The following is a 23989-nucleotide window of genomic DNA, read 5'->3' as shown; positions in this document are numbered from 1 at the left end:
GACTGAATTAGCTGGGCGCTCCCACACACCGAGTGCCCCTGTACTAGTCCCTACCACACCTCCTGATAAGAGAAGCCGAGAGTGGAACACCTTGGAGCTGCCCAGCAATTCTGGACCATACCTCAGAGAGACATTAACCTTTAATAGAGGGTACAATGGTCACTTGAAGGCTCTTCGTTCGTTGTAGGTTCCAGGTGTGGTTGCCCTTTCCTGTAAGAAGCAAGGTGCACTGGATCAGAAACATATTATTTAACACTGCTGGGACTCGTTCGCCCCGTGGTGCAGTGTGCCAGTCCCCTAGTTCATCTTACCCTTGATAGAGGAAGGCACAGAGCCCCCGCAGGCATAGTCCTCTGGCTTTATGACAAACACAACAAAGAACTGCTCGCCTGGGAAGTCCTTCTTCTGCACAGAAACAAACAAGAGAGAGCCTTGTGAAAAGTGAGGGAGGATAGGGCTGCAGAGGAGGAGTCTCCTCTCCCATGCCAGTTAAAGGACTCAATGTAGTTTGGAATTTGGAATGAAGGTGCAGATCCCTTTGGAAAACTTAGGCATAGTCTGCAGACCGCTAAGGATCTGCAGACCACAGGTTGAAAACCACTGCACTAGAGCAAACCCCTAATAAAGACACACCCTGGTTTGAACCTCACTTTTCCCTGGACTGGGCAGGGAGTTGGGGTGTGAGAGGGGGTGTGGGCTCTGGGGTGAGACCAGAAATTAGGGGTTCAGAGTGTGGGAATGGGCTTTGGGCTGGGGGTATGGGCTCTGGGGTGGGGCCAGAAATGAGAGGTTCAGGGTGTGGGGGGGCTCCGGGCTGGGGTGCAGGAGGGGTGAGGGCTCCAGCTGGGAGTGTGGGCTCTGGTGTGGGGCTGGGGGTTCAGAGTGTAGGAGTGGGTGTGGGTTCTGGGAGGGAGTTTGGGCACAGGAGGGGACTCGGGGGTGGGACAGGGGGTTGGGGTGCAGAAGGAGGTGAGGGGTGCAGGATCTGGGAGGGAGTTAAGGTGTGGGAGGGGGTTTTAACCTGGGGCAGGGGGTTGGGGTGCAGGAGGGGGCTCGGGGTCTGGGATCTGGGTGGCAGTTACTTCAGGCGACTGCTGGAAGTGGCTGGCATTTCTCTCTGGCTCCTAGGTGCAGGGGCAGCCAGGCAGCTCTGCACACTGCCCCCGTCCGCAGGCACTGCCTCCACAGCTCTCATTGGCAGCAGTTCCTGGCCAATGGGAGCTGTGAAGCTGGTGATCAGGGTGGGGGCAGCGCACAGTGCCCCCATAGACACACCTCTGTCTAGGAGCCAGAGGGAAATGCCAACTACTTCAGGGAACCACATGGATCCAGGGCAGGCAGGGAGCCTGCCTTAGCCCTACTGCGCTGCCAACTGGACTTCTAATGGCCCAGTCAGCGGTGCTGACCGGAGCCACCAGGATCCATTTTCGACCGGGCGTTCTGGTCGAAAACCAGATGCTTGGCAACCCTACTGTGAGGAAGTCCTAACTGCCAGTCACAGTAGGAAGCAGCCCAGGGATACAGCAGAGGGTCTGAACAAACAGCTCCCCTCTGCTTCATACAGGGCCCCTGGGCTGGAAGCCCAGTGTAGAGGGCAGGTCTGGGTTTCCCTACCAGCCCACATAGAGTGAAGTGTGAGGACCCTGGAGCCAGTGGCTGGCAGGCTCAAAAGCCTGAAGTTGGGCTGAATTTCTGGTCTGTGGCCTTTCTGCTGAGATTGCAAAAAGGGGACCCATTTTTATGGGTAAAGCAGCATGTGACTGGATCAAGCACACAAAGTCTATTCTAGGGAGTCAGTCATTTCTTAGAGAAATAAGAAGGAAATCTAGATCTTGTTCCTAAACCGGCTTTCCCACTGATCTGCTGTGTGGCTTGAGGCAAGTCACCATCTCTCCCTGAAACTGGCTCCCCATTTGTATTAAGATGTGAGCCATGCTATCCAAAAGTGCAAGAACCCCTGATCTTGAGCACCAGTATCCCGCAGATGAAAGGATTAAGCAGAGAGGAGGCACACAGAGTCACTGGAAATTAGCACTGACAAAGTCAGCGTCTCACCTGTACAGTGATGGCAGCTTGCTTTGTCATGGACTGGTAAACACCATTAAACTCCACATTGTGGTCCAGATCATACACAGGGCACTAAAACAGGCAGAAGTAATATAAAAAAAAATGAAAAATCCAACTGCATTTTCTGAGCCAGGAGGAGCACAAACTTGCTTTCCCCGATAGGCCTGGTGTGGAAAAGACTCCCCTAAGCCTAATAAAAATAAACTCCTTTGGGCCTTTGAGTTGGCTTTGCCATCTTCCCCTCACCTCCCCACCAGGGCTTCATGAAGAGCACTAGAGGAGCCCTGTCTGGAGTCCCATAGGCAGCAACATCAGCAGCATTCAGGGGCTAGCGAGGCTGTGCTGAGAACACCAGCCATGGCCAGAGCTCAACTGGTCTCTCTCAGCAAGGTCCCAGCTTCAAACAGAGCTGCAGCTTATGGCACAGCCAGATCATTTACTCTGACTCTCTCAGTTGACAGCCCTGATAAAGCAGAGGGGAGAAGACATTTGTTATAGCAATCTCAGCTGCTCTACTATGAGTCTAGGCCTGGTCCTCATTTTCCTGTTATCCCCAACCTCCCCACGATAGACCCCATGGCTCCATGTTTCCCCTTTCTGTACCTGCTATGTGGAGTGACAGTCACACGTTTGCCCCCATTGTCACCCTCTCTGTCCTGTCATTTGAAAGGCCATTCATGAGCAGGGCTGCAGGCCGAGATTGTTGTTTCCACTTCATCACCTCCTCCCAGCTGTTAGAGGCGACTCTCAGGGTTTCAAGGCTGCTTCCTTCACCTCTCCCTCCCCTATTCACTGCTCCCTCACTCTGAGTGTGCCTCTCCATCCTGCTTAGCAGGGCAGGAAGGGAGAAGAAATAGGTGGCCAGTACTGCTGCTTCCTGGCTGTGAGCAAAAGCAAATTCCCCCTGCAGGAGGCAGTCATGGGAGAGGATCTGAAGTTATGAACAGGAATTCAGGAAAAAGATTGAGGGGGGAGATTGGGCCAGAGGAAAATGGGAGGAGAAAGGGTCAGGTAAGGGGCCGGGGGGAACAGTGAACAAAGAAGGCTGGGAGAGGGAGAGGGATGGAGAAAGAGAATGGGGGGAAAGAAGACACTGCAGGGACAAATAGGGGGGTCCTGCTATCGCCTTCCAGTTCTGCCACCACTCGCTGTGTGACTATAGAAAGGTCATGTCATCTCTCTGTGCCTCCATATACCCATCTGTAAAATGGAGAGAGAATGGTACTGTCCTACCTTCCAGGCAAGGAAAAGCACCTTCAGACCTTGGGATGGGAGCATTATCATTAACTTGCTCACTACCCTCACTAACACTCAGTGATGAGCTGCCAAAATCTTAACAACCGGTTCCCTATAAAAAGTTCTGATTTAAGGGGGCGGAGGGGCCAAGGGAGACATCCTCGTGGGGCCTGGGCCAATTGCCCCACTTGCCCCCTCCCCTCTGGCCAGCCCTGGAGCTTGCAGCAGCCCTCCCCGACACACACACACCTTGCTGGGCCATTCAAAAAGCAGCAGCAGGATGACTGCAGAGCTCAGTTGAGCTGCCCAGCTCGTGCTGGCAGCTGGCCACGCTGCAGCTGGGGGGAAGCGGGGGAAGGGCTGGAGGAGCCTCAACCTCCCCAGCTGGGAATCCTGGGAGCAACAGGATGGTCCAGCCCGTGGACTGGAGTTCTTTGCCCACTCCCAGGCCCTTTAACAACCGGTTCTCCACGGAGGTCTAATTTTAGCAACCAGTTCTTGAGAACCTGTGGGAACCTGCTCCAGCTCACCACTGCTAACACTGGCAAAAATAGCTACTTAGAACTCAACAGCTAGGCCTTTCCCATTCATTCCACAGGCCCCGCGCCTCCCTTCAAGCTCCTCCTGGATTATTAATCTGTAGTACTGCCCCCTGAGGCTTCATATCTTTACTGGGTTGAAATACATCACACTTGGTGATGGAGGCAGGATACCAATGCCCAGAGCCTACCCTCTAGATTATCTGCCATTGCCCCTCTCTAGACTTACCACAATATCCTGGACGGAGACAACAGAACAGGGATAGACGGTTTCAGATACCACCTTGATGATGACGGAATCCACATCTGGAGGGAACTTGTACAGAAAATACTGCAAAAAAAACCAAACAGGATCAGTGCTCCCATTTGTGCATTACAGTTCAGGAGTCCCTCTGCCACTGGCTCCATAATATCCCCAAGAGAACAGAACAGCCCCCTGTATCTAGGCTGAGATGTCAGACATGGAAGGCTTCTGCAGTCCAACTAGTCACTTGGAGTTCAAGTGTTTTGAAAGGCCTTCGTATTCCTCACAATGGCTGGCCGAAGATACAGACTGCACCAGCCCCTCTATGCACAGAGTTTAACCCCAGATACCTCCATGGCACCAGAGCTGCAGCATAACTCCTGTTCATCATAATACTCCAACAGGTAATGTTTTAAAAGGTGGGATTTTACAATAAAGTGTTTTAATGTGCAACAGTTGCCTCCAGCAGTTTCTATGCTATTTATACTGCCATTATATGGGGGGGAGGGATGGAAGCCTGTAGGCTATAATTGTGATTGCCTAGCATTTTCCTCTGTTTATGACAGCCAAAAAAATTTCAGTGATTGCTACTTTCCTCAGGCTGATCTTTTAAGTTTCAGTGAGATTGGTTTCGCCATTTCTGAGAATGATATTTGGGTAGCTTTGCCAATGTTAACCATTTTTTTCATTTCTTTGAAGAACTGTAGTGCCTCCATGCTTTGGAGCTGGGATTTAAAATTTGGCTAAGGGATAGCCCTGGAGTCACAGAAGTATCTTTTTCTATCCCCATGAAAAGTCATCCAGATTTGGCCAGAGGATAAGCCTGCGAAAATTGCCATTTGCACAGGCTAAGTGCAGGGTGTTAGAGACCGGCTACTAAAATCTTCAAACATTCCAGCTGCACTGAGCTTGCTTCCAGCTTTGAATTGCTCCCTGCATGACTCCAGGCAGTACACAGGCAAAGCACCAACTGCAAGACACCCTTTGGTTTTGGCTGTGGTTTTGGTCATGCTGGCCTGTGATCCAGTGGACCATAAATTCTAATCTCAGCTCTTTCACTGATTTGTGTTAATAATTAAGTTCATTTCACAGCCCTTATATAAGACCTCATTCTCCTATCTTTGGAGACAGGCAAGAATCATTTCCCTCACAAAGCAGGTTTCCTGCTTCCAATTTTGAGCTCAAAGCAGAACCGAACCAGAATTTTTCCAAGTTTGCCAGTTTCTACTTCTGTATCCATTTTACAGACATGAGGGGCTTACTGTGAAATGAAAATCTTTCTGTGTTACAGCTGTAAATCCTAGCAAACAAAAGTTGGAAAATCTGCTGAACCTGTTCCTTCAGATCAATGCAGAATCCCTTCATTCTGGCCAAAAACCACAAGAATCTGCAGCTGCCTGCCAACAGATCCTGAGAACCAGTTATACAGACACCCCACCTTTAACAGGGGTGGAAAACTTTATACTCCTCTGAGCGTAAAAGGGGTGGAACGGCCCCCTGGGTAATTCCCCAAGTACAGAATTAACATAGGACCAACGTAGGAAGTCTCACAGCACCCTCCTGAGCAGTTCCCAGCACAGGGCATGCTGGGGTGACTGAGGACAGCTCAGGGGAGTAACTGGAGTGATTTGTATTCCAGCTTTCCTAGCTGCAGAGTTGCCCATTGGTAGCTATGCAAAGCAGCCAGGCATGCTGTAATTTGCCCCTGGGGCCACACCAGTTCCTGGAGCAGGCCAGAATTAGCAAAGTGCAAAGGTGTCTTTAAGCTTATCCTTGTACCCTCCTTCTGCTTGCACCCCACCTTTACTGTGCCTCTTAAGAGAGTACAGATCTGGTGTGAGGTGACTAGTGCGAGCGAAAATAAAGGATTTGTTCTAGCTACCGGTGCACCTAAATTCAGAGGTGGACAAACTTTTTGGCCTGAGGGCTGCATCGGGTTTTGTAAATTGTATGGAGGGCCAGTTAAGGGAGGGGGTCATAGCCCGACCCCACCTCCTCTCTGCTCCCCTCCCCCCCCCGACTCCTGCCCCATCCAACCCCCCCCGTTCCCTGCCCCATCCACACACCCCCGCTCCCTGTCCCCTGACTGCCCCCGCACGCCCATCCAACCCCTCCTCTCATTCCTGACGGCCCCCCTGGGACCCCTGCCCCATCTAACCACCCTTCTTCCTGTCCCCTGACTGCTCCCACAACTGTCTTCTGACCAGAGCCGTCCCTAGGGGATGGTGAATCGCAATGACCACTCTGGGCCCCACGCTTTGGAGGGCCTCGCGGGCCGGGGCGATTGGCCAGCACTGGGTAGCAGGTGAACCTCTGGCTGAGGGAGGCTACCCCCAGCCCCACCCTATCCACTCGAGGGAGAGTGTGCGCCCTGGAGCACTGGGAGGGAAAGTGTGTGGCAGTGCCGCCGCTGCTGCCTCTCCATCCCCGGGAGTGCCGGGAGGGAGAGCACGCGGTGCTGCCACAGCCTCCCCAGCCCCAGGAAGGTGGGTGGCGTGGCATGGCCCCAGCCCTCTGGAGCCCAGCGGCACCACTGAAGCGGGGCCTTGGGAAGGTGGAGGGGGGGGGCAAACCTTGCTGTTTGGGGAGGCATTGCCTCCCCCAGGCTCCCCTACCTGCCCCCAGTGCCAAGGTGTGGGCGTACCACAGATTTATATAGGGGTAGTATAATATTTTCTGTCTTCTTATCTCTCTCTTTCTTAACAGCTCCTAACATTGTTAGCTTTTTTGACTGCCGCTGCATATTGAGATGATGTTTTTGGAGAACTATTCACAATGACTGCAAGATCTTTCTTGAGTGGTAACAGCTAATTTAGACCTCATCATTTTGTATGTATAGCTGGGATTATGTTTAAATACTTTGAATTTCATCTGCCATTTGTTGCCCGGTCACCCAATGTCGTGAGATCCCTTTGTAACTCTTCATAATCTGCTTAGGACTTTTGTATTGCCTCCCAACTTTGCCACCTCACTATTTGCCCCTTTTCCAGATAATTTATGAATATGTTGAACAGCTCTGGTCCCAGTACAGATCCTTGAGGAACCCCACTATTTACCTCTCTCCACTGTGAAGACTGACCATTTATTCCTACCCTTTGTTTCCTATCTTTCAACCAGTTACTGAGCCATGAGAAGACTTTTCCTCTTATCCCATGACAGCCTACTTTGCTTAAGAGCCTTTGATGAGGCACCTTGTCAAAGGCTTTCTGAAAGTCCAAGAACACTATATCCACTGGATCTCCCTTGTCCACATGTTTGTTGGCCCACTCAAAGAATTTGAATAGATTGGTGAGGCATGATTTCCCTTTACAAAAGCTGTGTTGACTCTTCCCCCAACAAATTGAGTTCACCTAGGAGTCTGATAATTCTGTTCTTTACTATAGTTTCAGCCAGTTTGCTTGGTACTGGAGTTAGACTAACAGCCTGTAATTGCCATATTTGCCTCTGGTCCTTTTTTAAAAATCAGGATCACATTAGCTATCTGCAAATCATCTGGTACAGAAGCTGATTTAAGCGATAGGGTACATACTCCAGTTAGTAGTTCTAAAATGTCATATCAGCGTTCCTTCAGAACTTTTGGGTGAACACCAACTTGTCCTGGTGACTAATTACTGTTTAAATTTATCCGTGTGTTCCAAAACCTCTTCTACTGACACTTCAATCTGGTACAGTTCCTCAGAACTATCAACTAGAAAGAATGGCTCCTCTCCAGTAAAGACCGATGCAGAGCAGAGATGATGGTGGAGAGGAGCAAAACTGATTGCTAGGCAGGGCTGTGGGCAGACAGACACCCCTCCCCTCACCACCACTTTTTTTTTTTTTCAGACCACTCAAGCGCTGGTAGCAGTTTGAAGTCTGCATCCTTTGCCGCTTTGTCTGTACTAGAGAACTGCATCTCAGCGAACTGTAGTAGAGTGACTGAACCAATGTAAGTTGCAACAGTGCATAAGTCCACACTGGGCACTCTGTTCCAGCAGCACACAGCACCACGACTCCACACCCAGTGCAGGTTGCTGGGCCTGTGCAGTGTTGCACTCATCCCACAGCAAGGTATGATGTCTGTTTGCACCAGTTCACATTTCTGGTTTGTTCAATTGCTTGAGCTGAATGTCTCGCTGTGAGGGTCAGGACATGCTCCAGGAGGGGCAGAGACTATGCAGTGCTACCCCTTCACTCTACCCATGCAAATGCCACAGCAATGGACTAGGCTGCCTCCTGAGAGGGAAATGGATTTGATCCTATAGCTCTTTGCCATCTGTAACTGCTAGGATCATACTGGAACCCATTTATATGTGAAAAGACACATGCAGCTGATGTCACGTAAGGCTCCTGCTTACCTGAGGCTGAGAAGGGCTGGCAGTGAAGTTAAAGGCTTTGTCTGTCCTAAAAAAGAAAGATCAGTAAGGTGAAGACTTTCTAAAGCTCACAGCATAAATGCTCGAACACACACACAGCATCTTCAGAGAACTGCTCTTCAAAGCTGCATTCATGAAGCACAGGGAGACATTAAGGCTGTGAGCTAAGCGTTACTGGGGGACTTACACTTCTATGTTTGTAGGAAGGGCTCTTTTCAAACTAGTCCTACTTGCTTTAAGCACTGAGAGAGAGAGTCAGGCCTTTCGTGCCGGAACAGGGTGGTAGCACAGAGCTGATCTGGAACTGGAATTTCTGTTCCGAGGGAAAGTCCAATATTTAAAAAATAAATAAATAAGCAAATCAGAATAAAGAGCTGAAATTTCACAAAGTTCCTGCAAAACGAACTGTTCAATCTAAAAAATAAAATCTATATTTTTTTCATACTTTATTTTAAATTATTTATTTTATATTGTACTATGATTTTAAAAATACATTTAGAAACAGATAGTTTGAAATGGAAAAATCAAAGTGTTCCATTCCAATAAAGTTAACTCTTATTAACATGCTTTGATTTAAGGTGACCAGATGTCCCGATTTTATAGGGACAATCCCGATATTTGGGGCTTAGTGTTATATAGGGGCCTATTACCCTCCACCCCCTGTCCCAATTTTTCATACTTGCTGTCTGGTCACCCTACTTTGATTCAATCTCCCCCCTCCCCCCCCCCAAAAAAGGTTTAAAACACATTCCGGCTGAATATTTTGAATGCGACAAATTGGCATTGTCCAATGGAAAAAGCAATGCCAAAAACATTTCAACCAGCTTTAGTGGTGCATGGAAAAAGTGATCAGCAGGATGGGGAGCAGAGGGGATCTCAGTGCTGCTTGATCATGAGATGCTTCTGCGTAGCTATGGTGTTGGTCCTGCCTAATTCCAGAATAAGGCCCTAGAGGAGTTTGCTGCACTAACTGCCTCATAGAATATCGGGTTGGAAGGGACCTCAGGAGGTCATCTAGTCCAATCCCCTGCTCAAAGCAGGACCAGTCCCCAACTAAATCATCCCAGCCAGGACTCTGTCAAGCCGGGCCTCAAAAACCTCCAAGGATGGAGATTCCTTCACCTCCCTAGGTGACCCATTCCAGTGCTTCACCACCCTCCTAGTGAAATAGTGTTTCCTAATATCCAACCTAAACCTCCCCCACTTCAATATGAGGCCATTGCTTCCTATTCTGTCATCTAACCACCGCTGAGAACAGCCTAGCTCCATCATCTTTGGAACACCCCTTGAGGTAGTTGAAGACTACCCCTCACTCTTATCTTCTGCAGACTAAATAACCCCAGTTCCCTCATATTGGCATGGGGAGGATCACACTTAAGAACATGGTGTGAGGTGAGGTGATGAGTCATCCCTGAACTAAAGCCTGATTAAGCCACATGCAGTGATGAGTCATTCTATTGTAGGGCTCAGCCAATGTACAAACCAGGAGCTGGTTTATCTCTCAGATCAGGTATAGAAGCCTCACAGGAGAAGCAGCACCTCAGTTTGCCCAACATCATTTCATGGCTAGAAGTCTCCCCTGCCTGATAGTGATGATAGACTCCACAGGCCTTAGCCTGCTCTGACTCCAGCCTTGTTCCCAGCCCTGCTCCATCCCTGCTCCTGCTTTGTTCCAAACTTGCTCTTGACTCTTGACTCCAGCTCAGACCTCTGGCTACAGTTCTTGGCCCAGCTGCCACTGCACTGACCACTAAACAGGACTGCCACTGCTCCAACCACTAGGCACGGCCCTCTATATCTTGGTGTCTAACAGTTTGAGCAGCCTGACCTGTCAGGCCCAGTGGCCAAGATGGATTGTTTATGCCTGCAGGTGTCTCCAACAGTCAAAATGAAATCTCCAGGCACGCCCTCCAGAACCAAGTGGCCAGCTACGATGGGAAAATGCTTTCCTGCACTCACAGATCCCAGTGTTGCCACATCCCTCCACACTATAAGCTGTGACAGCTTAAGGACTAGGCTCTAAGATCCTTCTACCAAAGAGATTTGGTGGGAACCATTAGAAGTTTTGGGGATTTCTCAATCAATGTCACTGCTGTTCCTGTTGTGCCCAGATATGTACCCAAATAACCAAAGTAAGGTAGGGCTCATCATCAGCTTACTGGCAGGCAAAGCACTGGATTAGGCATCATCACTCTTGGAGCTGAGAGACCTGATTCTCCACAACTTTGATGAATTTGTTAGTGATTTTTTTATGTATGTTTAGTGACCCAAACCATGCCTGCTCCACTGAAGTTGCCCTGCAGTCAGGGGCGGCTCCAGGCCCCAGCACGCCAAGTGCGTGCTTGGCGCGGCATGCCGTGGGGGGTGCTCTGCCAGTCGCCGGGAGGGCGGCAGGCGGCTCCAGTGGACCTCCCGCAGGCGTCCCTGCGGAGGGTCCGCTGGTCCCGCGGCGGGTCCGCTGGTCCCGCGGCTCTGGTGGACCTGCCGCAGGCATGCCTGCGGAGGGTCCACTGGTCCCGTGGCTTCAGTGGAGCATCCGCAGGCGTGCCTGCGGGAGGTCCACTGGAGCCGCGGGACCAGCGGACCCTCCGCAGGCACGTCTCCGGGAGGTCCACCGGAGCCGCGGGACCGGCGACCAGCAGAGCGCCCTCCGTGGTGTGCCGCCGTGCTTGGGGCAGCAAAATCTCTAGAGCCGCCCCTGCCTGCAGTTACTCAAACAAGGCCCCTGACCCATCACAGCTTAACCCAGCCATTTCTGACACCAAAGTCCTTTCTATCCCAATAATAGCTTTCACCACTGATTCCATCCATCCGTACCACTAATCTCCCATGGCCCTGCGGCTTCTTATTTGGTTCAACATCTCCACTGCATCCAAGAGGAATTAAAATCACACAAACTCAGCCAAGGAGGACTACAAATGATATGCCAAAATCCGTTGACAGGACCCTCCCATGGTGGTTGGAGACAAGGTATGTCTCTCAACTCAACAGTTAGATACCTCCCAACCCTCAAAGAAACTAGACCACCATTATCTTGGCCCATTCCAGACCATTCAACAGATCAAGATGGTGGCCTTCAAGCTCCAGTTACCCCATACTGTGAAGATACAGCTGGTACGTTTGCTTATTGAATAAATATGTGGATAACTCCTTTCCCAGATGCAAAAAACAACCTCCACCCCACCTGTCACAGTTCAGGGGAAGGAAGAATACTAGGAACAGATCCTGGATTCTAAGCTCCTCCAAGGATGTACCTCATGGACTGGAAACAGTATGGCTCAGCTGACCATTTGTGGGAGCTAGCTAGTAACATGCATGCACCCAACCTCTTTCAGGAATTATATTGATTGTCCCCAGAAAAGCTGGACCCAAGGATGTTGGGGAAGCATCCTGGATGGGGAGGTGATGTGAGGAGTTAGACCCTAATTAAGCCACATGTAGTGATAAGTCATTTCTGTGATAGGCTCCAGTCAATTTACAAGCCAGGAGCTGGTCTGTTGGCTCTCAGGGTAGATATATAAGTCTCACAGGAGAAACAGCATCAACATCAGGTCATGGCTTGATCTCTCTCCTACCTGAAAATGGCGACAAACTTCACAGGCCTTAGCCTGCTCCAGCCCTGCTCTTGCTCCAGCCTGGTTCCTAGCCCAGCTCCTCCTTTGTTCCAAACCTGCTCTTGACTCTGGCTTCGACCTCTGGCTCCAGTTCCTGGACCGGCTGCCACAGCACCGACCACTAGGCTTGACCCTCTACATCTCAGTTTCTAATATTTGGCAGCTTAGTTGGAGAATCGCATCAGCAAAAGTTTTTAGATGTTGGTGACTGTGCAACAAGTATTTCTGCGAATTGTCCAGCACTTGGGTTAGAAATACTGTGGGACTAGCCTCCTTAACGTGTGCATTGTTTAAGCACACAGGAAGGACACAGTTTGGTTCTAGGACTGATTTCATTTTCTCCTGCTCATTCAGAATCCCAGCATAACACAAGGCAATATGCAGTGTTAATCAAAAGGCTAAGAATTCACTTCCATTCAGTCTAAGAGCAAGCGTGAGTGCACGCACGAGCATGGTAGAGATGCACTTTGCTAGTGTTGCGTTTTAGTCCAGAAATTAAAACGTTAATTATCTCACTGTGTATGCAGATGGGCTAACATGCAGTTCAAGTGAGCTATTGTAGTCCCTTTAAAAAAGTGTCTGGGGAGAGGAAAAGGTGGCACAAGGTTGGTGCTAGTGTTCTGGGTGGCATTATCTGTGTTTAAGTTTGGATATGGAGCAGCTAAAGTGCTGTTCTGTATCATAGTTTTAGTCTAGATCAATCTTTGGAAATTTTAATAAAATTAACAATTCTGTTGAGCAATCAAAGTGGATTTGAGCAAAGCTTTGGAATTCTGTAGATTCTGCCCTGGCAGAGGATATATTCAATTATTTAGATCATCTGTCCTATTTCAAACCATGATCTGTTTATTCTGTAGAATTTGGGAATCAGAGGCCACAGGAACCCAATTGTTCACAGCTTTTTCATGGAAAATAAGGGAACAGGATTATCCTGTATTATTTTGTTTGAACAATATCACTGACTTTTCTCAGAACCTGTCCACTTAAATGGCAGAGTAAAATTTAGGGCAGGGTGTGTGTGTGGAGATGTAAGCATTTGAGAGGAAATAAACATTTTGAAGAGCAACTTAGAGAGTTAAGAGAAATGTGCATTTTCCTTCCTCTTCATTGGTACTGAAGTATTTTATATTCCCTGGTCTACAGATTGAGAAACTGAGGCACACACAGGGGCTGTGACGAGCACACAGCCAGTCAGTGGCAGAGCCAGATGAGAGCTCATGATTGCCTGACTCCTCACTATGTGCCCACCTCCAGGCTATGCTGGCCCCCAGTATTCGCAGTCAGCCAAGTTCCCAGCTCTTTGTCCCGTGGCCACAGCACAGTGGGATGACAGACAAGCTGGATGCAGCGTTGGGAGCCGCGGAGGTTCAGGCTGTGAGTGAGACGACCGAAGAACTTGTCCTCCTGGGAGGAGCTCCCTCTCACCACCACACAGACGCTGCTTGGCTTAGCTAGCCCACAGCCAGTCTCATCTTGGCCATGCAGCCAGGGCCCAACTTGGCCCTGGCTCCGCCCCCATCCTTTTCCCCAGGCCACTGCAGGGCACATTTCCAGACACAAAAGGATCCTTCTCACACACCCAACTTTGAAGCTTCCCCCGAGCTGACCCGGGGAGCCCCCATGCCACAAAAGAGTAACAAGGGGAGCCCGCCGCATAGTCTGTTAGTGACCTCTCCCCCAATCAACAGTCCCAGCAGGCTCCCTGCATTTGGCCTTGCATCCCCCTCCCCCTGCATCAGCCCATCTGAGAGCGTCTCTGACAGCAGCAGTGCTGAAAATAATCCTAGCCTAAATTGTCCCCCCCCTCTGCAGACATGCATGCAGGGGCCAAGAAACTGACACAGCTTACCTTCGTGGGAGTGGGGACTTCCCCCTAACCCCAGCCTACAGAAGAAAGCAGAATGGCTGGTCCACAAACCCCACAGATCTCAGAGCTCCATGGGGGCACGAGGCCTTCTGCATAGAAGTCCTCTGGCTCTATGCCACCTCTCTGCCAGCACAGGTTCATCGGAGCTGCTCTGCCGGGGATTCCCTCATGCAGCAGAGCCCCTGACTTTCCATTGGAACCATACCACCTCTGGCTGTCCCAGCAAGTGTCAGAGAAAGATATGCTTCCTTCCCATTGCCTATCTCATTTCCACTCAGATCCCCACAGACCTACAGGACTCTTGCTCAGGAAGGTGCAGGGAACCCTGCTACCAAAGCAGCCAATCCTTTCCCACCCCACACACATTGGAAGGAGCTCCCCTCTGAGCACTGATCCCAAGGATATGAACTGATTCCTTATTTCTTTTGAGGAACAAATGCGCAGGCTCCTGATTGCCTGGGTGCTCTAGCTGAGCACTCTTCCAATCAGCACCTACTGCCCAATGACAAACTCCAAGCTCAATTTAAACTAAAGAAAAAATAGTGCAGAAGGTCACTGAGTCAGACTGGGGATGGAATTCGGTAGAGGACAGGAGAATGCTATGCTCAGGTTTCAATAGAAGTAATCAGACCTCATGCTTCAGGGCCCCAGGTCATCAGTGGAGCAGTCAGGAAGGAATCCCCTACCCACACAACAGTGGATAGCTATTGAGGTGAATTATGGGCAGCTTTCACCTTACTCTGAATCAGGTGTTGGCCACTGCTGGGAATTGAATATTGGTCAAATGGACCCCTAGTCTTCTCTGGTGTGCCACCCTGAGAGGAGGTGTGTGCATCCTGTGCTGTATCAGGCAGGTAAGTTGTTAATTCCCTTCAAAGAGAGCCTGACAGAAGGCATGCCCTATCTTGGGGCTCTAGCTGAGTCCACTTGCTGGAGAGAAGAGTTCCACCTAATCTCATCAGGCCAGGTATTTAAGCAGGAAGAGGGAGTAACTTGGGGGCTCCTAGAGGGAAGGAGGAAGTGACCTGTCCCTTTCCTTCTAGTCCAAAGATGCAACAGAACAGGGCGGCTCCAAGCCACAGCCCTAGGCCTGACCAGTGGGCCTGAAGTCACTGGGAGGCTGACTTCCTCCCGCCTGAGGAATGGGTTTCTCCTTACCCTGAAAGCCAGGGGACCACCTTTAGACCAAGCCCATCCAGGAGGCAGTGTCTTTCATAGAAGTGAGGATGGTGCTTCATTCCTGTAGCCCAGGGAGACAGAGCCCTAAGGCATGGTGATCCTGAGGAATGACCTGAGTGACCTCACCAGATAAATGGTCTCAGCGGAGAGTCTCTGGTCCCTTGCAGCTGGAAGTGAGCCTACCTGGGCAACCACACTCAGGAAAGCTTTGGTCTAAAACAGCAAGGGCAGGGAGGCTAGTGCCTTAGATTTTTTCCCTGTTCAGTGCCCAAATGAAGCTGCCAGGGCCACCCATAAAAAAAGTTTCTCATCTCATGTGTTCTCCTAGGATGTGAAAAGAGCGTAATTGAAGGCACTATCCTTGTATCTACCTAGATATGAGTGGGAGCAGTTTCCACCCTGTACGAGCGCGCGCGTGCACACACACACACACACACACACACACACACACGACAATCCCACATGCATATGTTCACAAATCCTGCTTACGTCAGTTGGAAGCTCTTGAGCCTCGTGACCAGCAGCTCATACTCAATATCAAACAGTGCCATGGAAGCCACGTCTACAAATATGATCTGCTCAGAGGGTCCCATCTCAGGCGTGGGTTCCGAAGGGCAGAGTGTACGGCTCACTTCCTGGTAGTTGTAGGTCCTCTGGTAACTACAGCAGCCAAAAGGGAAAAAAGCCAACAGCCACCAAATAAAATAGAACAGAAAAATGCCCTCCTTCTATTCTAGCAGAGTTATTTAGACAGAACCTCAGGCTGTGCAAGGCCATTTCCCTGGAACTCTGCTGCAGTGCGAGTCTGCCTCAGCAAGGAGAATTGAATGGGGATTAGCATTTGGAAGCTTAACCCCAGATTGCTATGAGTCAGTTATAATATAATATATGGAGATATACCTATCTCATAGAACTGGAAGGGACCTTGAAAGGTCATTGAATCAAGTCCAGCCCCCTGCCTTCACTAGCAGGACCAAGTACTGATTTTGCCCCAGATCCCTAAGTGGCCCCCTCAAGGATTGAACTCACAACCCTGGGTTTAGCAGGCCAAGGCTCAAACCACTGAGCTATCCCTCCCCCCTGGAAAGTAGTTTGGTGGTGGAGGCATGAATGCCTATCCATTGTGTGCTGCAGCATTATGTGGTTGAGGTGTGCTGGCAGTCACTGGTTAGGAACAATTACAGTTCCTGAGTTGTGCAAGTGCTAGTGATGGGATGCATGTACCAGTTATAGGCCCCTCCTCTCACAGTTTATCAACTAGATGCTCTGCAGGACTTGGTGGATCACAGAGGCAGGTTCACCAACCGTTGTTGGGAAAAATCCACACTGAGGGATATTCAGCAATTCACCTCTATTTGCAAAATGCAGTGCAGAAATGTTCCCTCCTGCAACTGTAGTGACTTATTCTGCATGTCCCAGCCTACCTACCATCTGCTCCCCTGGCTCATGAAGCCAGATACAGTAAAATCTTGACAAGAGTCAAGAACTATTTAACTACACCCCTCCAAGTAGCTGTAAAACAGGTGTGGTGTGTGTATATCTCACAGATTGAAATGCCTGAGGACATAGCTTGATGCTTTTGAGAAGTGTCTCCCCTGTATTTTCTCAGCATGCTGTATTTTGCACAGCATTTGAGGGATGAGGGGGAGAAAAGCATGCTGGTGAATAAGAGGAGGAAGTGCAGAGGCTATCTGCCAACTGTGAGTAGCCCAGGGGTGGCTCTAGGTATTTTGCCGCCCCAAGCATGGCAGGCAGGCTGTCTTCTGCGGCTTGCCTGCAGGAGGCCCCCGGTCCCGCGGATTCGGCAGTACGCCTGCAGGAGGTCCGCCGAAGCCGCGGAAGCAGCGGACCCTCCGCAGGCATGCCGCCAAAGGCAGCCTGCCTGCCGCCCTCGCGGTGACCGGCAGAGAGCCCCCCGTGGCTTGCCGCCCTAGGCACACACTTGGCGTGCTGGTGCCTGGAGCCGCCCCTGGAGTAGCCCATAGCATGGTCAGTTGGCAGTGCTGCCAACCACAGGAGAGCCAGGGGCCAGGATGCGCTGCACATACACTTTGAAAACAGAGCATTCCTAAGTTGAATCAATCTGTTCAATTTACCTTGCTAATGGGAAACTTCAATCATTTTGACCAAGAGAAAAAATCACAAGTTGGATGCCAGCAATTGTGAGACCATGGGAAACTTAAACAAGCCACCGCACCAAGTATTCCCAGACTTGCAGTAAAATGGTGAGATTTAGCAACTGGAGAAGGAGGGACAACCCGCCTGTTACAAACTGCAAAGAGAATTTCTGCCACTTACAGGCCTCGAAAAATCAGAGGGACTTGCCATGACAGGACCCCCTTCTGCTGGCGAACTACAAACAGGATGGGATACTGCAGGTCCTCAGAGTCACTCTTCACATACACCCGCGCTGCATCCACCTGTGGGAAGACAGACGGAAAGGCAAGTGTTAGTGGAAACTACACAACATGCTGCCTCAGTCCCTTCAGTCCCTTGTTCTGTTACTCCCTGGCAGCACACAGGGGTTTAGCAGAAGATACGGCTTGCTGTTTCCTCACCCAGCGGCAGAGGGGAGCGTTTGTAGGGGGTCCCAGCAGAGGTAGGTTTTAAGAAGGAAGAAGGTGGCAGCGTCACAAATTTTGATGGGGAGGTTTCCCCATACATAGGGGGTGGCATGGGAGAAGCACGCGAGTGCTTGAGGGAGGAGTGACTAGTCGAGGCTGGTGTCATTGGCAAAGCAAAGGCAGGGGTCTCAGCAAGTTACATTCAGAGATCGGCCTGGACAATAATGCTCCAGAAATAGCCAGCACCTCTTATGAGCCGTCATCTCATCAATGAGCAGTGCCTAGTCACTACTGCCTGTTCGGTACTTGGTGTAACCCTTTCAAACTGGCCAGTCAGGCCTGCACCATCCCCAAACATCCCCTAGGGCCCTGAGTACAATGCCAACCCCACTCCTGAGCTGGGGAGGGGGAGGGCGGCGAGCAGGCTGTGATTGAGAGATTTCCCCCAGAGCCTGAGAAAGACACTCAAACTCCCAGAGCCTCAAGCCCAAACTGACTCCTGAATCCTCAATGGGCCAAAATAGGACTGTAAGTCTCAGAGAAGCAAAACAGCCTAGAGGTGGGGAAGTGATTTTGCCAGTAAGATGACAGTGGCAGAGCCAGATTGACCTCAGTTTCCTGAATCCCAGTGCTTGTAACACAAGACCTGCCTGTCTCCTAGAGATCACGTTGGGGCAGGGGGTAAGGGGCATTCTCTCTACATATAGACAGCTGGCTACATCCAATAGTGACTTGTCTGGCATTCCACAGGAATCTGTAGCAGGGATGAGGATGAAACCCCACTCTCCTGGATACCAGTCCAATCCTTACCCATGGGATCATCCTTTTTCTTCCTTCAGGCCCCCCGTCTTGTGCACTAACTACACACAATCGCTGTCACATACAGCCAGGGTCAGATTATGACATTCTGAGGCCCTAAGCTATGTCACGTGTAAGGCCCAGTACCATAAAACGAAAGGAATTTATTATTTTCACAGAAAGGACATTGAATTTATAAACATGAAAGCTTTATATCTGCATATATACACAAAGGCAAGGTTGTAAAAATAGAATAATCTTCATTTTCAGCATCCCTCTCTGTAACGATGACGCCATGACAAAAATAAATTTTAGACAAATTCTTTGAACTAATTATGTAAGTAAGTAAAGTAGAAGTAAACAATACAATATAAAAAATACAAAATAAAAAAATACAGTAAATAATACAATTTACTAGACGAGTTCTCAGGAAATTTCTCTTCTCTGTTAGAGCATCTAAATTATGGAATTCCTTGTCTGAATACACAATGAGATGCTTAGAGAATATATAAATGGCAATATAGGATACAAGAAGCAATAGAAGATATAGGATGCAGATAATCCACAAGCTTAAAGCTCAACTATTAGTCATATTGATATAAATTAGGGCTGTCGATTAATCGCAGTTAAACTAATGAGATTAACTCAAAAATTAATTGAGATCTGAAAAATGAATCACAATTAATCACACTGTTAAACAATAGAATACCAAGTGACATTTATTAAATATTTTTGGATGTTTTTCTATATTTTCAAATATATTGATTTCTATTACAACACAGAATACAAAGTGTACAGTGCTCACTATATAGTAACATTTTTATTACAAATATTTGCACCGTAAAAATGATAAACAGAAATAGTATTTTTCAATTCATCTCAGACAAGTACTGTAGTGCAATCTTTCTCGTGAAAGTGTAACTTACAAACGTAGATTTTTGTTACATAACTGCACTCAAAAACAAAACAAATGTAAAACTTTAGAGCCTACAAGTCCACTCAGTCCTGCTTCTTCTTCAGCCAATCACTCAGACAAACAAGTTTGTCTACATTTCCGGGAGATACTGCTTCTTATTCACCTGAAAGTGAGAACAGGTGTTTGCATGGCATTTTTGTAGCTGGCATTGCAAGGTATTTACATGCCAGATATGCTAACTATTCATATGCCCCTTCATGCTTCGACCATCACGCCAGAGGACATGCGTCCATGCTGATGATGCTCATTAAAAAAAAATGTGTTAATTAAATTTGTGACTGAACTCCTTGGGGGAGAATTGTATGTCTCCTATTCCATTTTACTCGCATTCTGCCATATATTTCATGTTATAGCAGTCTCAGATGATGACCCAGCATGTTTGTTTTAAGAACACTTTCATGGCAGATTTGACAAAATGCAAAAATAAATATAAAAAGTGAGCATTGTAAATTTTGTATTCTGTGTTGTAATTGAAATCAATATATTTGAAAATGTAGAAAACATCCAAAATATTTAAATAAATTGTATTCTGTTATTGTTTAATAGCACGATTAATTGTCCAATTAATTTTTTCAATCCCTTGACAGCCCTAATATGAATTACACCCAGGTAATCAGCAAACCATCAGAAAATTGTATGTGGGTTGTATTTTTCCAATAAATTGATTTGTTTTGTTTTTATAGAAGGTTATGCTGAATTACCTAATATTGGTACTAAAATTAGTAGCAGAAAGTTTTTATTGAAACCAGTTAAAAAGAAATTTATATTATAAATATTGACATTTATATATCTATACAACAACTGTGTGTGTGTGTGTGTGTGCGCGCGCGCACACACGCGTGTGCGTGCTCGCGTGTGCGTGTGTGCACCAAAAACCTGTGTTATTTTACCAGGCTATTTCTGTGAAAGTTAGTGCTATTTTGTCTATGTTCTCACAGGAAAACAAGAGAGGATATATAATTTTTTTTTACATCATGAATAAGGAAAATCATCCTTCTTTTCATAAATGAAAAAACTTTTGATTAATTTTATTAGGGAAATACAAAGTTTATCCAGACTATATATAATGTATATTTACAAAATGTTTATTCCAATTTAATTTTCGCTACGAAACAATGAATTGTTGTGATTTTTCTTTTGCCAAATTATAAAAATACAATGTATTATGCATAGGATATGTGATTTATAAGTCTATATAAGAATTTTTACATAGCATACTACCTATAATAAAATATTATTTTACACACTCCAAACCCGCCGAGCAGAAAATCCCAGTCTTTTTTCTAGGCAGACATCTCTCTTTGCATTCGTTTCTCTATCCTCTGTCTCTCCCAGGACCACTAATTAATCTTGAGTAAACACCTTGGACACACATAGTGACAACAAGCTATGTGCGCGAAGAGAAAAATAATTTACCAGACTGGTAATCTCTAGACAGGCATTGAGAAAGTGAGAAAAAACTAGCCTATATTCAAGCAAATATATTGACTATTCTAGGCTTTAATAGCCTATAAATCATATATGCACATAGTTTGAAATACCTTGCTCAACAAGTACTCAGAATACTTTGATATATATCTTCCTTCACTTCTCTCAAAACCCTCTATTTATCCTTTCGTCATCACTCTCCGATATTTACTGTGAAGGTTCCCGAAACTGACAGAGGGAAGCCAACACAAATTTATCCTCCTCAAGATCCACTCGACCCAAGTCCATAAGACGATCACCTGCAGACTCAATCATGTGAAACATGGATAGCACATGAAACAGAAAGTGGCGTGCGCACTAAAATACACAGTTGTACATATGTACAAATCAAAAGAAGAAAGAACACTAACATACGAGTATGAGCTTGGCAGGATTGCTTCACAACACTGGCATCTCCAACCTCACATTTTCCCCCGATTTTATCGGCAGTGAGATTTATTTAAATAAGTTATGAAGGCGCAGTCAGAATTTTACCAGTAGCAGGCCAACAAAATGCTGCCTTTGGAGACTGATAGCAGACTTATTCATAGAAATACTAATTTTACAAGTGCAATTATCATTTTTATCTCAGCCCTGGCATTCTGCCTGTCAATAACGAACAATTAGTGAAGGGTTAGGGTAGGATAAGGGTATTGGTGTATCCAGATGTGTACGTTTTTGTCATATTTGAATGAAAATATTTATATAGAAGATTCTCTCTCTTTTTCCCATATCTCCTTTATTTATCAACTGATTTTGATAAAACTTGAAATGGAGTCAGTTTTTTCTTTTTTAGAGGCCCCTCATATTGCGAGGCCCTAAACTGTAGCTTAGTTATCTTATACCTTAATCCAGCACTGCATACAGCTATTTGCCAAGCCAACTCAGCTGAGCCTCTCACGGGGCTCTGGGGAGGTCAGTTTTCAGATAGCGCAGCCAAGCACAAAGATTTTGTCTAACTGTAACAAGATGCAGTGTGGATAAGGGTTGATTCTACTATATGGAGGGACTGGAATTCTATTGCTGGCTCTACCACCGATGACCTTGTGAAACGTCTGTTGTCCTTATTTGCCCCATATGTATAAGGGGTTATTGATACTTGCTTCTCCTAGGTCAAAGGGTTTTTTTTTTTTCAAAAGGTGTCAGCATAGCCTACTGCTTGAATGAGTGTTGTGTGTTCCCCTGTAATGGCTGGCCAATGTAGGAGGATAAGAGACTACTGTTGCTGAGAAGTAAAATAAATTGCTACTTTAGCTCCAGGGGCGGAGGTGAGTGCTGTGGTATGGAAGGCACTGGATTCAAACCTTGCTTTGAGAAGCAAACAAGCAGCATTTTGCCTGGCCCCACTGTATTCTTGCTCATGTTTGCTGGGAACCTGGTGCAAAGTTCTTTCGAGAAGCTGCATGCAGTGCTGACACAAGTTAGCAGCTTCCTTTTGCAAGTCATCGGGAATGTTAGGTGATAGTTAACTATTATTTCAAAAGCTTTGATCACTATGTACCAAGCACAGCCTGTTCCAACTTGGCTAAATCCTAAGAGATTTTCACCAGGACAACAACAGGCCCCTCAGCCACACTTCATCTTTCTATCCCTCAGAGCTAGACCTGTAAAAATTGCCACCTCGTCCCATAATGGCAATCGCATACCCAACAGCAGGGCACTGAAGGACAGGGAGACTGAGATAATGGCCTGCACTTTAGCTAAAGTCTTTACAGATCGTGCCCAAAACAAAGGTTTACAACTGCATGTAAATGGTGGTGTGCAAGTTAAAGCATAATTATACTTGAGAAGACTTTTGTCACATTTATTCTTGCTTAATGACTCCAACCTCATGTGGGTTCAGTTTACATCACCACACTTTCTTGCAGCCTGCGATCTAGAAGTCAAGCTAGGCTCCTTCTGCCATATCCCTCATCACGGGTAATAAAGATTCTACAGGATCGCCAACCCCTCAGCCTTCAAAATCATAAGTCAAACCTCAAAAAGTCACGAGATTTTAAATAACGATAAATGCTGGGCCCTTTTTTTGGGGGGGGGGGCTTTCTGCTTTCAGGGACATTGGGGGACTTGCCAGTCACATTTTCAAGCTAGTATCTGCAGCTATGAAGGCTAAAAACAAAACTTTTTTTTTTTTTAATTAAAGCACGTAACTAGGCTTTATCTATCCCATATTACCTCAACTCTAGGACCTGAGGCTTTAAGGAAAACACCAAAGAAGAAGAGACTGGCAATGAAATGGTGACAGCTGGCAACACTGCCAGAGACATAGGCTGAGAGTTTGATACATGAGGCAGAGTAGACTTGAGCTCCGTCCCCTGTTGTTGAATTGACTCTGCAAGGCTACACTTTGGATATTGAGTCAACTCCCTGTGTAAGAAGCTGCCTTTTGTTTGTGTGTTTGCTATACATTTATATTGGACAGCAGGTGAGGCAGAGAGTAAGGAAGACAGCGTGAGTACAATGAAGGAAGGTTGAAACTAAGAAGTAGGATACACAGTTGTCATTCAGGGTCTGAATCCCATTGTTGCTGCTATAGCAACACATATGGCCAGGCCACTCCTTATTTATAGAGCAAACATGCTGTCTCTTTGCAACAGGAAGTTACCAACAAGATCCTACACCAAAGCAAAAAAGAATGCTGCTTCATCTGGCTACTGGGTCCTGATCTACAGCAAATCCATTATCCCAAGTGACCCAGAAATCAGTGCTGTTCAGAATCCATTTTCCTCCCCCCAGTGGCCCATCTCCAGCATGCAAATTCAATTAGCTCTGAGCAGCAAGGTGACAAGTCATAAAAGAAGGGAAACTGCAGTCTGCTGCGAGCGTGGGGCCCTGGCAGCCTGCAGGAGACAAGCTGCTATAGAGAAGCTAGATATTCCCATGCCAGATGCCAGTTTCCTCATGTTGCCATGGCAACAAGAACTAGTTTATGATGTTACAGACAAGACGGGAATGATAGAAATTCATCCATTTAAGTCTTCTACCTTAAGCAGGGGTCCAGAAGCTTTAGAAAAAAAACTCTTTTGGGGCAATTTCTTTTTTACATATTGCATGTGCACACACACTTCATTTGAGGGGGCATT

General features: G+C 47.5%; 1 protein-coding gene across 6 annotated transcripts in view; it reads right to left on the bottom strand.

Moving 5' to 3' along the window:
• Positions 1 to 23989, bottom strand: part of SIDT1 (SID1 transmembrane family member 1) — a 98904-nt gene that overhangs the window by 38464 nt on the left and 36451 nt on the right. For all 6 annotated transcript variants that reach the window (XM_039537267.1, XM_039537283.1, XM_039537258.1 and 3 more), the window contains 7 exons: positions 17400 to 17521; positions 15591 to 15761; positions 8424 to 8469; positions 4072 to 4173; positions 2056 to 2139; positions 312 to 405; positions 139 to 210 (listed from right to left, as the gene is read on the bottom strand). In XM_039537267.1, the coding sequence (XP_039393201.1) occupies positions 139 to 210; positions 312 to 405; positions 2056 to 2139; positions 4072 to 4173; positions 8424 to 8469; positions 15591 to 15761; positions 17400 to 17521 (691 nt within the window). The remainder of the gene's footprint in view (positions 1 to 138; positions 211 to 311; positions 406 to 2055; positions 2140 to 4071; positions 4174 to 8423; positions 8470 to 15590; positions 15762 to 17399; positions 17522 to 23989) is intronic.

The sequence above is a fragment of the Mauremys reevesii genome, linkage group 1 (genome assembly GCF_016161935.1).
Source record: "Mauremys reevesii isolate NIE-2019 linkage group 1, ASM1616193v1, whole genome shotgun sequence".
NCBI classification, from domain to species: domain Eukaryota; kingdom Metazoa; phylum Chordata; order Testudines; family Geoemydidae; genus Mauremys; species Mauremys reevesii.
This window is presented reverse-complemented; position numbering and strand designations above follow the sequence as displayed.